Consider the following 17,164-nt stretch of genomic DNA (forward strand, 5'->3'; position numbering starts at 1 on the left):
CTTCTAAGTGTAAATTTCAATTTAAACAGGTGTTTTCTTCTGTAAGTTAAAAACTGAAAACTCCAGCAGTGCTTTTCTCACAATCAAGATGTAGATTCCTCTTCTGCCTTCCTAAAGGACTCCATTCCTATTTTCATTTTCAAACTATTTGTTGGTTAATAAGCACCACCTCAGGCTGTCAGTCTCTGAACAGGCACAGTGTCACAGGGATGGAATATCTGTTTCTGTGTATTTACTCACAGGATTAAATTTTAATTAACCTGCAAAAAAATGAGTTGAAATAGATGACAGATCATTCTACAGTTAAATCATGAATTTGCTGTTGAGATGAAAATTGATATTAGTTCATATTGCAAAAGAAAATGTACTTCACAGTAAATAAATTAAATATTTATAATATATAATATAATTTTGCTATTCTATAATACATCAGTCTGCATATTTTACAGTATTGTTCCCTTATACTGTATTTCTGATCAAGACTAATCCTCATTAAAACAAACAAACAAACAAAAAAAATAATAATATAACAATGAAAAAATTATATGGAAAATTCTTGTCCTCTGTTACAATTATTATCTCCTTCACTTTTTGGCAACCACAGCAAATTAGTCTTGGGCCATGGTAAGCTTAATTATATCTTGGAACAGATGATGTTGGAAATATATTGAATAAACTCTATTGATGAGATTGCCTTTGCCTCTTAATGCAAAATTTCTATGTTCACATATTTCCATTATTTAAATTACAAAAGGCAAGCATCTGAAAAATGGGATATTTTGTTAGGCATTCATATTCATAAAAATTCATTCAGTTGCGAGGGGGTCAAAAAATGGTGAAAAACAAAACAAACAAACAAAAAAACTCTTGCTGTTCAAAATGTAACATAAGCTGCGCTATTTCATTTAAGCAGGAATATGCATATATGATATCAAAACTAAGCTTCTATAAATTTGGCATACATTTAGCTAGACAGTATTTTTAACTCAAACTATTGGGTTTTATTCCAAACAGGTAGAGAATGAGGACTATTCTAAGAGGCAACACAAGGGACCTGCAGATCAAGTGGTTTGCCTTTGGCCAGTACCACTTATGGATGTTAAGAGGTCTGCAGATTGCCAACTTCAGTGCTTCTCTTTTCTCCACTGTTGTATCAAAGTGTTGACTTTGTACACAACTAAACTAAAAATTGGCCATGTATTTATCTCACGTTTGTTGGCCTGTGAGAAATATAAAATAAAGTATAAGTTAGCATACTGGATCAGCTGCTATCATGATTACTTTGCAAGGTGACTGTGAGTCCTGACTATCATCAGTGTTGTGCTTTGTGTCTTGCGATGTTCCCAAAATAAGGAAACTTGTAGAGTTGCTCCATCAGGGCATATAGTTCAGGCCTATATAACTGGCAGGTTCACCTGTGCCACAAGCATGTGTCATGGTAAAAGTGATTGATTACTTCTATGGGTTAGATGGAGGGTCTCATTTCATTCCTATGGTGTTAGTACCCATTGATAAGAAATATGTTTAAATAATGCTTAGAGAAAGGATCTTTGAACATTGATGCAGAATGCACACATGCCTTCCTGTACAATCACCCCACAGGAGGCCAACAAGTTGTCTGAGGGTATGCTAAATTGCTGGGATATGCTTCCAGACCTGCTTAAATAAATAAATAAATAAATAGATAAATAAATAGAAATAATCTGTTCCAAATTAATCTGATGTTTGCAATGAACAAGTGATACACTGGACTACAGACAAACAAACTGTCTTGAGCAAGATTGTCTAAGCTCTCATCTCTATTACAGAGGTTCTGATGATATCTTCATGAAATCAATGATGTTACCAGATTTGTGAAAGCCTTATTTCATTCATTTTTTCACTGTTTTCCTTGAAAGACTGTAATGCATCTTAATCTAGTCAAATGTTTTTTGTTTTTTTTTTTTCTGTAAACAGTCATAATCTCATTTTATTTCATAAGGTTATTTCATTGAGAGTACTCTCTTGTTACAGTAAGATTTGTTACAAAGAGACCAGACAGTGTTATTCAGACACAAGTAGAATGAGTGGATGTCTAAAATGTAAAAATGTGAATGTCTAGGCTTTTTTTTTTTTTTTTCATCTCAGAGCACAGAGCTTAAGCTCCAGATGAAATTACCCCTTGATCAGCACTTGCTACTGTTCACCCTGTGGTCTTTTAACTCATTGTGTTAAGACACTAGTGACAATCAACTTCTCTAAAGGTAAAAGTGGTGTCAAGCCCAGAATCACCAGTGGTTGCAATGAAGAACTGCTGTGTAGGCCATACCACCATGGTGTAACCTGGAGCAGCTGTTACATCAAGCACCCTTACTCCTCTTTGTAATCAAGTTTAGATTTTGACTTTCTAGAAGGCTCATTATTGACAAGTAGACTTTAAAATTCATTAAATTGTTTGGATTTACCACAGGACAGTAAGGAACCAGATGGAAGTAGTGATAAACACCAGCTTTGATGAGAGCTTTATTCCCTTTTTGTATTACAAAACTGACAGAAGAGAAGGAAACCTGTTAACACAATGACTTAAAATTGCTGTAAAAAAGAATGTACTATTTTCTTTCTTTCTTTAGGAACATGAAGAGAAAGATGAAACCTACTGTCATGAAAAAATGAAAAACGTAGGCATTTGCAAAAGAATATAGAAGACGTATGAAATAATTCATGGAAAAGGTGGTGTTAAAAATTTGCCACAAATATGAGCAGATGAGCACCTCTCCTATGAAGAAAGGCTGTGAGACTTTTGGTTATTTAGCCTAGAGAAGAGAATGTTCCAGTCAGAACTTACAACAGCCTTCAAGTATTTTAAGGGGACCTACAGAAAAGATGGAGAGGAACTATATCAGGGAATGTTGAGATAGAACATGAGGGAATGGTTTTAAACTAAGGTGTTCTGTTTTGATTAGATGTTAGGAGGAAGTTCTTTATTTAGAGGGTGGTGAGGCACCGGAACAGGTTGCCCAGAGAAGCTGTGGATGCCCCATCCCTTGAAGTGTTCATGGTCAGGTTGGATGATGCCCTGGGCAAACTGATCTTGTTGGAGGTGTCCCTGTCCATTGGAAGGGGGATGGAATTAGGATCCTTCCAACCCAAATCATTCTATGATTCTATGATGCTATTATTTTGTGATTCTAAGTGACACAAATATTGGAGGTGAGCGATTAGAAACAGTCTGTTGGAAAGACACATTTTACTCAATCACAGAAGGACAGACATTATTCAGGTGAAAACAGAACTACCAAGTACACAAATATGAAACAAGAGTTATAATGGATTTTCTTCCTTTATTCCAACAATGTTAAACTTTCTGTCACAGAAGCATCCTGGAACTCAATACCTTTACCCACATTCAGAATTCCTTAGATGGGAGGAATTTTACGCAGTGATTAGACCTGAAAGCTAATACATCCATCTCTCTCTGTAAAAGATACACTCCTGATTCACCTATTGAAGCTGTTTTTAAAGTTGATTTATGGAAATCCTTTAAGAGTCTGTCTGTCAACATTTCATGGCATTGAAGATTTGGGGGATTTTCCATGTTTTCTCCATTTTAAGCTGAAAAACAAACAAACAAACAAACAAACAAAAAACTCTTCTGCTCCTTAAAATCATTAACTTATTTCAACTAAGTCAGCATTTACAAGCAAATAGCAGAGAAATCTTTAATCTAGAATAATCAGCCACAGACAAGTTTCTCAAAGAGACCTGAAGATCTTCAGCATTCAGAGAGAAGCCTCTTCTGCCTCCCATGACAGCTTTTTCCTGAAGCTCTGCACTCCAAATTAGAGACCATTTGAGCAAAAGCAAATAACCCAATTCATTGTGCTATTCCCCCCCCCCCAAAAAAAAAAATAAAATCCTCACACCCACTTCTATTCAAAAGCTACTCACTAAAGTATACTAAAAGTATTTACTTACAAAGTAAATAACTTCTTTGATGTAACTAAATTGGTCTAAATAACAGTGCACTAGAGCAAGGAAAGAGTGATTTCTGAAGTTATCCCTGTCCAGAAAACAAACAAACAAACAAAAAAAAAAACAACCCACAACTGTTGAACATATGCTTCATTTTAAACATATATGGAATTAAGAACAGGCTTCAATACTTTTCTGAGGCAGAACTAAAAACTGAAAACCATAGCTATGTATTACTTTGTCATGTTACAGTAGAATTAACTAAAATGTTGCCATCATATTCTTTCATATGATTTCAATATCCTGGTTGAGCTGGGTTGGACTAGATGACCTCCATAGATCTCTTCCAATCCCAACCATTTTGTGATTCTGTGAATACTGTAGAGATGAAAGCATGTATGGTTTTATACTTATTCAAAAGATAAGCATTATAAAGCATCATAATTGTTTATGTAAATAGTAAAAAAAAAAATACCAAAAGGCAAATGTGTAATTTGGATCATTCATTTTTCTTTATTGAGTTTTGATGAAAAACAGTCCATTTGAAATATTTCCAACAACCATTTCAATTTCAAATGTTCAACACAAAAACTTAGTATCAGAGTTCAACCATATAAAGTTACATCTTATTATAATTTAATATTTAACAAAGCTAATCATTTTTGATTTTTCATAATTAAGTTTACAAAAATAATGTTACGTTTATAAAATAAATCAGCTTTTCCCAATAAATTACAGTGGTGTTCTTCTTATTCAAAAATGTAATATATCATACAAAATAGATAACACCTTTTAGCAAGATAAAATACTAAAGTATATTTTTCATCTAGTACATTTTGGCAGTGTGAGAGGACATTTTATTGTACATTTGATACCTAAACTACAGTGTGAAAACTAAGCACATTCAACTATTATGTGCATATAAGGCACAACTTGTGGACTACTTTTTATTTCCACTTAAATGTTTTTAGTCAGACCAATGCTGCCATGTTCATGAAATGGGCTTAATTAATCTGATCCAGTGAAGTCATGCAGATCCAGCTAGAGACAAATACTCACCGTCTTTCTATGACAGGTATATAAAAGTGACCCCAGACAGTCAACTTCTGGGTGTCTCTCATGCATGCTTTATCTGTTTCTGCACAAAGTGATAATGAACTGCTTGGAGAAATAGTACAGTCCTGATCCCTCTAAAGTTAATGGGAAAACTTTGGTACTTTTTTTTTTTTTTTTTTTTTTTTTTTTTGTCATAAAAACTCATACTAAAAGGGTCTTGCAAAAAAGCAATGAATTGAGAAAAAATAAATGGTAACCAGCAAAAAGAAAAACACTCTCTAAAAAGCAAAGTAAACTTCAAAAGCTACTGTGTGCAGACTTAAGTACAAATGCAACTACTTCAAAATAACATAAGGAAAAACAGCATCTACCTGGTGGTAGATGTATTTTCATTAAAAATCTTTTGAACAGTTAGGTCAGCTCAGCATTTACTGTGTATTTATTTCCTGCTTGCAAAATAGTATCTGAAGAATAGTACCCATTTGTTTAAGTAACTTTAAAAATGAGAGGTTCAATGCCTTTATGCCACCTTTGGATGTTGTGATTAAGGCAGGTGTCTGATTCAGGATGATCAACATCTCACCTTGAAGAATTTCTGACTTGCCTGTGTTTTCTTTTTGTAATAATTCAGCAAACTGCAAAATTTTATTCTCTCTTTTCTGTTTCTTTCCTTTACAGCTTCTGGGAATAAAAAGTCTAAAGTACTAAAGGAAAAACATTGCTGTTTGGAATAAATAAAATGTGTGAAGTGGCAATTTTCTTATGACACCAGTACTGTATGAACAGCATAATCACTGTATATCATAACAAGATCATTTTCACACACTGTTACTGAAAGATTTGCACAAGGTGTCCTTTGTGCAAATCAACAGTGCATCCATATCCAGATGGGTTAATATAGACTCCAGACCCAAAACTTTAGTCAATGCTAGAACCTTCCAAATTGTAAAGGAAGAAGATGGTAAAGGGGGCTCTTCACAGTAAGTCAATTCGTCCCAAGCTTTTGAAGACTCTAAGAGTTTGAAATCCACAGAGCGACTATTTGATGTGCTGGCTATTTTCATGGTTTGAAATACCATGGCTCAAAATAGGAACATCTGAAGGTGAACTCAGACATGTCTGTTGCTTGGGTTAGTAAGCCATCTCTCTCTAGACAGAGAGCTACTACAAAACTACAACTATTCTGTAGGTAAAGTTTAAAGTGATTGCTGAAACACACATTCACCAGCCAGTTAGGTAAATAAACACAATGGCTACATTTACACTATTAAATTAAACAGTACAAAGTCTATATACTCCAGCCCTGAGGTCAAGTGGTGTGGTCTGGCCACGTTCCTATAGTTATACTCTGTAAAGAAAGTTGGCCATATTCAAAGTGCCTAGTGAAAAGACTGGCCTAATTCCCAAAGCGTGCCCAGAAATTGTTTGGGAGACCAATAGTTAGTCCTGACAACAAAACATTATGAGTCCCCTTCTAACGTTTTAGAAATATAAATGCTAGCATTCTGGTGTCTGCACCCATGCCTAGGCACTGTCCAGTTGAGTAATATAGACATTACTGTGTATGCAGATTTTTAAAAGTCCCCAAATGTCTTTGCATGTGGCAGATTCTCTGATTCATACAAATAGGTAAGCAGGGAGAATTCAAATCTTTTGTGGGAATTTTACTTGAAAGAGATGCTTCTTTCAAATTAGGATATTAAAAAAAAAAGGGGGGGGGGGTGTATATTTCTATCTATTCAGTATTTTCTCCTTTTTATTTAATACATGTGCTTTGTTTGATAGCCTACTGCCTTATTATTTATGGAATCTTGTCTTTGGTTTGATTAATCCATTTTTTCAAGTCTACAATTCACAGCTAAATGAGCACTAACCAGTTCAGTCACAAAAAAAAAAAAAAAAGTTATATACACATCTAAAACAATAATATTAAGACAACAACTACAACAGGAAATTAATAAAAAAGATAAAAAAAAAATCTGTGCAGTTAAAAGATCAGAAGATAGTATCAACCTTTATACACATTTTTCACACTTCAGTAGCCACAGTTACAGCTGCACATGTCAGTTAGAACAGCGTGTATTACTTTCTAAATCATGAAGGGTTTTAAGAAATACCCACAGTAGTGGCTGCTGAGGAAATAATCTCCTTTATCATCCTGAGATTTTTAATGTGCAAGTGTCCTATCAATTTATTTAGTGCATAAAATAGAAGAAAGAAGGAAAGGAGGGAAGGGGGAAGAAGGGAAAGACTGGGATAAAGAAGGAAGGTATGAAGAGCAAGACAAAGAGAGAAACATTATCACAATGTTTTTTGTTTCAAAATAGACTGCTGTGCAATTACTGAAGCCTGGTTTGTAGACATTTTGTATTCTTGTCCAGAGCCTTGAGGAGGGGAAGGTAATGGAGTTTCTGGAGTTGCTGGAAAAGAATTCATAAAGAATTGTGTATTTTTATATTCTTGCCTATTCTGCATACATATATACATACTACTGCCCCAAATGGATGTTCTTCTGCATTTAGCATGCTCAGTAAATAGGACATTATCAGAATTTCTCAACTTATTAAAAATTGTTCATGTGAAACCAATGATATATCAGAATGGTGCTGAATTGTTAAAATTAGATTAAATTCAAGTCAAAGTCTCTTATATAACATTGTTTATAAGTACCTGTTTTTAATGTACAATTACTTTAATCTAGGAATGATGATGAAATAACTCTATGAGCACTGACAGGTCACCAATATAATTAATATTTTAAACTCTAGCTTTGAAATGTTATGTTAGAAGGCTAACTTGCAATTACTTACAAATCTGTTCTGCATGTACAGGAGTAGACATTGAACTTATGAGGATAGTTTGGCCAGTTATTGGATCTTGGGCTAAATGAGGATGTACTGGATGGTGCAGATGACTGGCATCATTAGAAGTACCTGCAAAAATAACATGAGCACATAGTAATTCAAAAGAACATGTTGTTGCCAGCAATTTATATTGCAATAATTACATTTCTGTAGAGCAAATATTTTGATTGGCAATTTGAATAATTGCTTCTGGGTATTCATTAAACAATTTAACCAGACTTGAACCACATTAAGCACTATGTTTATTTGCACAGTTTTGACTGCAGTAACAGTGGATTTATTTAAATATTTGTAAGGGTTCTGCAATCTACCTAAGGAATCTGCTCCCAGTATAACAACCAGCGCAACTAAGTAAAAGCAACAGGTGACAGTAGTAGGCACTTCTCTTTTGAGAGGTACAAAAGCATGTATAGCCGACCTGAAGCATTCTCTAGAGGGGTGTGATGCTTACTGGGCATTTGTATCAGGAAATTAAGTTATCAGGACACTATCAAGCCTAGTTCAGTCCACTGACTATTATCCACTGTTTTTGTTTCATGTGGGCACCAGTGATAGGAGTAATAGGAGCAGTCAAAGGAATATCAAGAAAGGTTACAGAGCCCTGGGAGTGGCAGTAAGGGACTCAAAAGCAAGTAGTTTTTACAGCCAAAGGAAAGAGATTTGAAAGGGCCAATCAAATCTGTCGAATCACAGAATCACAGAATCACAGAATTTCTAGGTTGGAAGAGACCTCAAGATCATCGAGTCCAACCTCTAACCTAACACTAACAGTCCCCACTAAACCATATCCCTAAGCTCTACATCTAAACGTCTTTTGAAGACTTCCAGGGATGGTGACTCCACCACCTCCCTGGGCAGCCCGTTCCAGTGCCTCACAACCCTTTCAGTAAAGAAATTCTTCCTAACATCTAACCTAAAACTCCCCTGGCGTAACTTTAGCCCATTCCCCCTCGTCCTGTCACCAGGCACATGGGAGAACAGGCCAACCCCCACCTCTCTACAGCCTCCTTTAATGTACTTATACAGAGCAATAAGGTCACCCCTGAGCCTCCTCTTCTCTAGGCTGAACAAGCCCAGCTCCTTCAGCCGCTCCTCATAGGACTTGCTCTCCAGGCCCCTCACCAGCTTCGTCAAACAACAAACAAACAAACAATCAATCAACAAACAGTAACACGGCTGGTGTCACAGACAGGGGTTTGGCTACTCAGACCATGAGATTCACCTTGAGAAACCTGGCCTGCTATGAGATTCATCTGTCAGAGGAGAGGAGAGCGTCTTTGTTAGGAGACCTGCATGGATAAGCAAGGAGCCCCTGGAAGAACTCAAATAGAAGAAGGAGATATATGGAATGTGGAAAAAGCAATAAGCCACATGGGAGAAATATCAGAACGTTGTCAGAATATGCAGGGATGCAACAAGGAAGGCTAGGATCCATGTGCAAGGGATATCAAGGACAACATGAAGGGCTTCTTCAACTACATCAGAGAGGAAGACTAGGGAAAATGTGGGTCTGCTGCTGAATGGGGTGGGTGTCCTTGTGACAAAGGATACAGAGAAGGAAGAATTACTGAATGCTTTCTTTCCTTCAGACTTTACTGCTAAGGCCAGCCCTCAGGAATCCCAGGCCCTGCAGACAAAGAAAAAGTCTAGAGAAAGAATGACTTTCCATTGGTTGAAGAGGATCAGGTTAAAGGTCATTTAAACTAACCTTATAACCACTAATCCATGGGCCCAGTTGGAGCTGCTGGATGTTATTGCTAAGCCACTCTCCATCATCTTTGAAAAGTCATGGAGAACAGGGGAGGTGCTTGAGGACTGGAAGAAAGCCCATGTCACCCCAGTCTTCAAAAAGGGCAAGAAGGAGGACCCACAAAACTACAGGCCAGTCAGCCTCAGCTCCATCCCTGGAAAGGTGATGGAACAGTTCATCCAGGATGTCATTTCTAAGTATGTGGAGGAAAAGAAGCTGATCAGGAGTAGTCAGCATGGATTCACCAAGGGGAAATCATGCATAACTTACCTGATAGACTTCTATGATGGAATGACTGATTGGGTAGATGAGGGGAGACCAGTGGATGTTGTCTACCTTGACTTCAGCAAGGCTTTTGGTACTATCTCCCACAACATCCTCACAGGCAAGCTCAGGAAACATGGGACCGAAAAGGAGCCAGCGTGGAGGACTGAGAACATGGAGATGGATGGCAGAGCTCGGAGGGCTGTGATCAGTGGTGCTGAATCTAGTTGGAGACCTGTAGCTAACGGTGTCTCACAGGAGTCAGTACTGGTTCCACTCTTGTTCAACTTATTTATCAATGATGTGAATGAACGGATAGAGTCAGTGTATCCTCAACATGTTTGCTAGTGCTACAAAACTGGGAGGAGTGGCTGATTCATCAGAGGGCTAAGCTACCACTCAGAGAGAGCTGGACACACTGGAGAGGTGGACTGACAAGAACCTCATGAAATTCAGCAAGGAAAAGTGCAAAGTCTGGCACCTGGGGAAGGACAACTCCAGACACTAGTACAAGTTGCTGGAAAGCAGCTATGCGGAGAAGAGCCCAGGAGTCCTGGCAGACAAGCTAACCATGTGGTGTGCTTTTTTTTGGCCAAGAAGGCCAGTGGTATCCTGGGGTGCATTAGGAAGAGTTGCCAGCAGGTTGAGAGAAGTAACCTTCTCATTCTACTCAGCCTTGGTGAAACCACATCTAGAGTACTGTATCCAGTTCTGAGCTCCCTAGTACAAGAGAGTTATGGAGCTCCTGGAGAGAGTCCAACAGAGAGCTACAAATATGATTAGGGGACTGGAGCATCGTTCTTATGAGGAAAGGCTGAGGAAGCTGGGCCTATTTAGCTTGGAGAATAGAAGGCAGAGAGGGGATTTTATCAATCTATATAAATATCTTAAGAGGGTGTCAAGATGATGGGTCCGGTCTCTTTGGTGGTGCCCAATGATAGAATGAGAAGCAATGGGCACAAACTGAATCACAGGAAGTTCCATCTGAATATGAGGAAAAATGTCTTCACGGTGAGGATGAGTGAGCACTGGAACAGGTTGCCCACAGAGGTTGAAGGGGATGGGTGATACCTTTTCAGGAGATATTCAAAACCTTCCTGGACATGATTCTGTGTAATGTGCTCTAGGGGACCCTGCCTGAGACTGGGATGTTGGACTAGATGATCTCCAGAAGTCCCTTCCAACCTCAAATATTCTGTGAGTGTAAATTCTATGTTTAGATATCCAGCAATGACTGAGAAAAATACAGTAAAATCAAGTTGTAGGACTGAGGGAACAACATGAGCAGCCAAGACTTTAGCCAACAGTTATATGACCCAAAGCTCAGTCATTGTCACAGTACTCACAGTACTCACTGTGCTTGCTTACATCATGATTCTCTCAACATCCCTGTATGCTAAACTCAACAGAATAAAACATGGTAAATTTGAGAGGTTATTATCTTACCTCCCAGTAACATTTCCTGAAGTAAACTGTCAATTTTAACCATTCCAAATAGTTTAACCAACTGTATTTGCTCAATCATTTGCCAAGTGATGCTCTGGAGTGTAGGCAGGAGAAGCAGAAGTTCTCCAAATCTTCCTCGGGAGTCATATTGACGGTCATTGATATAATCCTCTAAACTTATTTGGACTTGGAACCGCATGTTCTTAATCTTTACTGGATTACTCAAGCCCTTTGCATCTGAAAAAAACAAACAAAACAAACAAACAAACAAACAAACAAACAACAACAACAACAAAAAATGAGCACTTGCTACATGAACAAAGATTATTTTCAATATAATCTTAACAAAATTAATAATTGGCAATAATTCTGAAATATTTTCAAATATGTACCTGGGTCAAAAAATACAATTGCTTTCAAGCAAGCATATTCATTGTCATCTATTTGAATTTCCTGGAAGGGTCGAACTAGTTCATCTAGAATCCGATTTGCCACTCGACTGATCTCTACTTCAGTACTGTTGCGATGGATTATGTAATTGTTACCTTGGAGAGAAAGAATACCAACATGTTGATTGATATAAAGATTTAGATGTAACATAATATATGAGGAACATTTTCAAAAGTGTTCTTCATTTTGCTTTATCAAATTGTTTTTTGTTTGTTTTTTATTCAATAGCTCTCTGTTATATCATACAAAACTGTTATTTTGCAAATAATTACAGCTCTCACCTAGTCAATAAGCTGTGTGGACGAATATGGCAACGTGTAGTTACTGTTTAGTCTACAGGACTAAGATGGACATTTGAATGCATGAACGTGGAGGAAGTAGGCCTTTGTATGAAAGATAAATGCAATGTAAATCAATCTAAAAATTCTTCCTCCTCCATTACAATAACATATCCCAAGCTAAATGATCAGGATTTGTCCATGGACAAAGAAAACTTCTTTCACAGAAGGAATGCTTCTTTATCCAACAGATGATCCTGTTATTCCTACTAAAATGTAGAAGCATCAGAAAATTTTCAGTAAAGAACCAATTTTCTCTGCTCTTATCATTTTAAATGTTGATATTGGGTAAGTGACCATTTTTGGTATCTTCATTCAACTTTTGTACAGAAATCGTCTAACATAAGTAATGAGAACAGTGGGTAAAACATAGAGCTTCCAGAAGCCACAAAGCAGTTTTTGAAAGAAAAACGGATGATTATATCACAAGAGATGTATGCCAAAATGACTCATAAACTATATAGGCATCTACTTCTAGGCATTGGAAATACGCCTTACAGCTTCAAATTGTTTCTTCTTTTTGTATATATGCTGATTCTGGTGATGCTGATTATAATTTTCTGTTTATTTTCTCATTATTTGTCCTTATTACTTACTAATCCTAACGAAAATGTATATATCTCATTTTTATTTCATTAATTTTGTCAGTAAAACTGACAGCTAGAGAAAGAAGCTACATCAAGGAAGTCATTTGTATAGTTTCTAATTTGAAAATATCACTGGTGCCAGTAACATCTCCAGAGCAATCTCTACTAATATCTTTCTGTTGCTTTAATGTTATGGTATGTGTGAAAGTAAATTCAAGCTGATTTAGAGCTATGAAAAGGCAGTCCCAAAGAGAGCAAGTAGCAGAAAACTTTCTTGTACTACGACACTGATAAGTCCATATTCTTCATAATCTTGACACACATCAACATTCCAAGAAGACCTACATGCTTTCTCACAAAACAGCCAAAGTACTGCACATATTCAGCAAGACCATTTTGGCAGGGTGCACTTGAGACTGGCAGAGTATGTCATAATCCAGGTCATTATGCACACATCTCATCATATGACTATGCTTCTCTGTTGTGTGAATGAACAGAAGACATACTTCCACCATGTGACAATGCCCCTTTATACATGGTCTCTTTATATAACTCAGAAAAGGTGTCATTTACAGTGACCATCAATAAGTTTGTCTCATGATTTGTTACACATGCGACACTCCTTAACATGCCATGGATGTACCTGTCTCCCACACAACAGGGGACAAAAGGATTGCTCTTTAGGTGGTGAACATGTGATGACTGTCAAGGCAGCAGTGAAAGACCTCTTGGGAAAAATAGTTGCATGAAAGATCTTACAGGCTAGAAAAGCCTGTAAGATCTCTGTCTAAAGAGTTCTCAGGAAAGTGCCAGATAAACAGTTTTCATGAAAACTGAAATGACTCCTGTCTTTAAGAGACTCCTCTCTTAAATGGTTTATTATGTGTTTTTGTTGTTGTTTTGTTTTGTTTTTTTGTTTGTTTTGCTTATTTTTAATGGAACAAAGATGCCAGAAATATTGCTAGTATAAGGAAACAATTTGCTAGGAACTCTGAATTGTTTCTCATATCTGATCTTTATCCATGTTAATTCACACAAAAAATGTCCTGCTTTTGCTAAAACAGGACATGTGATATTCTGTCTTTAATAGCTGTTTAGCATTCACAGAATGTATAGCTTTAATTGTGCCAGAACAGTTGTTCCACTCAAGTGATTACATGGTTGCTAGTGTACTATAACATCATTGTTATTAATTGAAATAAAATCAATATTTACCTAAAAGTAAAATGTCCTTATACCCCATAGACCGTTTTGCCGCTCCAAGCAACAGGTGTTCCCCAGCATGTGCTCTTAACAGGGCAACCTTAAACAAAACAAAACAAAACAAAACAAAAACAAACAAAAACAAGTAAACAAACAAAAACCAGCAGATTCGTTAGGAAATAAAGCAAAACTTCTAAAGAGGGGAAAAGAAATGAGGATGCATATTACCAGAGGTACATTCAGCTATAGGTACTGTTAAGATTCCAAGATACAATGTAAACTAAATGAAAAGACCTTCCATTTTGTAGCACTGAATTAATAACACACTGTAATTAACTTGTAATACTTTGTCACTTCTAACCATTGGTCTAGATTTTAAACTTACAGCTCCGAAGAATACTTCTCAATAAATACTGTACTTGCATTTCCTACTGTTTATTTTATTATCAAATTTTGCTCTGGAATTGTAAATTGGTACTAAAGACTCCAGTGGGTTGGAATGAACTAAGGTGGTAAATTTTGCAGTATCACTCTTTCATTTTTATCACATTGAACCAAAAATTTATGTTACTTAAAAGAGCTTTTTTTCCCAACGCAGCCAGATATGCTAAAATATCTGCTACAGTCAATAACAAAGAAACCTGATTCATATCAGGAAGGCAGTTCAAAATGTGATCATTACTTTACTCTTTGTCACATATTTACTCTCCTTTTTAATGTTTGCTCGAAGCACTGACTTCCATTTCCTCACAGAATTTCTGTCTTTGCATGCAAGTCTTTTCTTATGAACCCAAGTCAATACTTTATGGGTAACATAAAGGAACACAGCACCTAGAAATACTTAATGTGTTAAGACTTGACAGATTCTCAGTAGAGTTAACTTATCCACATTGACATGATCCATGGTTTGACTCCAAGATCAAGAATCATTTCTCCCAAACTACTTGATTTGTTGTTTTTTTTTTTTTTCTAAATACTTGATAAATTATATATATATAATAAACTTGATTTATATATATATATACATAAATTTGATAATTTACTTGATAAGTAAATGCACAATGCCTGATAGAAAGAGGTTATCACAAATGAAAATGTGCCATTTGTTTTAACTCCCAATACCTTCGTCATTGTTTTTCTAAGGTACTTAAAGTTCAGGAATATTTCCCAGACATACTCTTTGAGCAGTGCAAGGGTGTTTTCAGTCTTAAGTTATCTCTTATCTTTCCAAGCAATATATTTTTTTCTTTTTAAGAAAGCCAATAACTTTTTAATGATGCTTGATCCTTTCCATATTGTTTCATGCCATCTAAACAAGTTAAAAGCAGCAATACTTATTGCTTGCTTTTGTTGCCCTTATGGAACCATTGTATTTAAAGATCTAACATTATTTTTCTCCCTCTTTTACATGAACAGATTTTTAACTTATTTCAGTACTTTGAGCATGTGCACACATATATAATGTGGGTTTACTAAAGCATCAAGAGCCTACTTTGGAGGGAATCTTCTGTTGCCTGAAACAACTCCATATACCTGGGAAAGAGTATACCATCAAATGAGCTCAGTTTGAGTTTCAAACCCAAGGATGAGCTAACCTTCTTCATGGGACTTTATTAAAAACTGAAAGACTGAAGAGGCAAAAAGAATTTCTTAATGACACTTCCCAGAGGCATTTTCAAGTAGAATCAAATGTCAGTGGATTGGAATCAGGAGATCCTGAGCCATGAATTCACCTACTACCCAGGCGGCCAGTGAAAGGACTGCCTACATGAAGACAGTTCTAAGTGTGCCAGCATGGCTGACTCTGAAAACCACTAAACATTAGGTGTATTACAGATGTGATGATAGGTCAGACCTCTGTCACATAAAAACCCTAAAGAACCCATCAAGGTCTCATGATTTTTTCCCCACACTCTTGTTATATACAATATAATTCGAGTACATTATATCATATGAAAGATTACTTGCTATAGAATGACATCAATACGTGTTTGGCAATTACTCGAGATTCTGATGACTTTTTTTTTTTTTCTAAGGTAAACATGCTTCATATTAAATAGCAGGATGTCTTAAACCATATTATAAAAAAAGATGGACACAAAATAAACATTTTGCAAGATCAGAAAAAAAAAAAGTTCTTTTTTTACAAGATTTTTTTTTTTCATTTTTACATTCAGCTTGGTATCTCCTTGCAAAACAATGCAGAAAGCACAAAATACTGACGGATGTATTGGTTTGCTGAAGACTTGATTTCTTGATTTAAAAGGCTGAAGTCATATAAATTTCCTCTATTTTTGTGGTGGTAATGTTATAAAATTTAAAAAATAAAGGGGGGGGGGTGGAAATCTAATACCCAACTCTATTTGATCAGAAAAACAAAACAAAACAAAACAAAACAAAACAAACAAACAAACAAAAAAAACCAAGACCGTTTACTCATAAAATTTAAAAATCACAGAAAAGACACAACAGTAATTAAAGTTGTCTCTTTGGTTTCCTCTTGTACCTGGTCATCCAACGGTAATTCACAGAAGCCTGGAATATATTTAGCCCATTCTACCAGGACCAAAAGTTGTTGCTTCATAGATTCACAGACATCACTAATACCAGCAATTTTCTTAGCATTTATGTCAGTGCTTGCACCAGGACTGGAGATTGAGATCTGAACATATTGAAAGAAAAAATAATAATATTGAACTTCGTATAATTGAATTTATATGACAGCTTAACAGCATAGTAAAAAAAAAAAAAAAAAAAGAAAAGAAAAAAGTTGGTTGTTGTTGTTGTTGTAGCTTTGTTTTGTTGTTGCTCCTTATTCTGTATGAGACCTCTGAATCTGAGTTTCACCTTCTATTTAACTTAGGAAAGCATCCTTGGGAAATCCGGTGATTTGATTATAGCTGCTGCCCCCACCCCAGTCCCAAGATAAGAAAAGATTGTTTTATTTTTACATAGCTACAAATTTGAGGATGCTGGATACTATTTGCGTTGACTCCTACCATATTCCCCTCTTTTGCAGATCCATGTTAAATCCCCCGTTGGGATCCATGGTAAAATCCCATTTTACTTGGTGGGTCAAAGGGAGTTGCACTTCTGAACTAAAGCTCAACACTTCCTACATAATTCACTAGCCTAAAACCTTGAAAACAGCTTAGACAGTAATGGCTGTTAACCATCTGAACATTACTTCTCAGGGGAATACAGCAGCCAGGCAGGTGAAAAAATCCTCAGACATAATTCAAAGGCTATCATGTA

The 17,164-nt window shown here is 36.3% G+C and overlaps 1 protein-coding gene across 3 annotated transcripts in view; it reads right to left on the reverse strand.

Annotated features, from left to right (window-relative positions):
* Positions 1 to 4,439: 4,439 nt before the first annotated feature.
* HNF4G (hepatocyte nuclear factor 4 gamma) overlaps positions 4,440 to 17,164 on the reverse strand; it is a 66,493-nt gene continuing 53,768 nt past the window's right edge. For all 3 annotated transcript variants that reach the window (XM_072034512.1, XM_027452366.3, XM_005023688.6), the window contains 6 exons: positions 16,416 to 16,571; positions 13,922 to 14,009; positions 11,724 to 11,876; positions 11,332 to 11,568; positions 7,818 to 7,940; positions 4,440 to 7,427 (listed from right to left, as the gene is read on the reverse strand). In XM_072034512.1, coding sequence (XP_071890613.1) covers positions 7,309 to 7,427; positions 7,818 to 7,940; positions 11,332 to 11,568; positions 11,724 to 11,876; positions 13,922 to 14,009; positions 16,416 to 16,571 — 876 coding nt within the window. In that variant the 3' untranslated portion in view covers positions 4,440 to 7,308. The remainder of the gene's footprint in view (positions 7,428 to 7,817; positions 7,941 to 11,331; positions 11,569 to 11,723; positions 11,877 to 13,921; positions 14,010 to 16,415; positions 16,572 to 17,164) is intronic.

Source organism: Anas platyrhynchos, chromosome 2 (assembly GCF_047663525.1).
Source record: "Anas platyrhynchos isolate ZD024472 breed Pekin duck chromosome 2, IASCAAS_PekinDuck_T2T, whole genome shotgun sequence".
Taxonomy (NCBI): domain Eukaryota; kingdom Metazoa; phylum Chordata; class Aves; order Anseriformes; family Anatidae; genus Anas; species Anas platyrhynchos.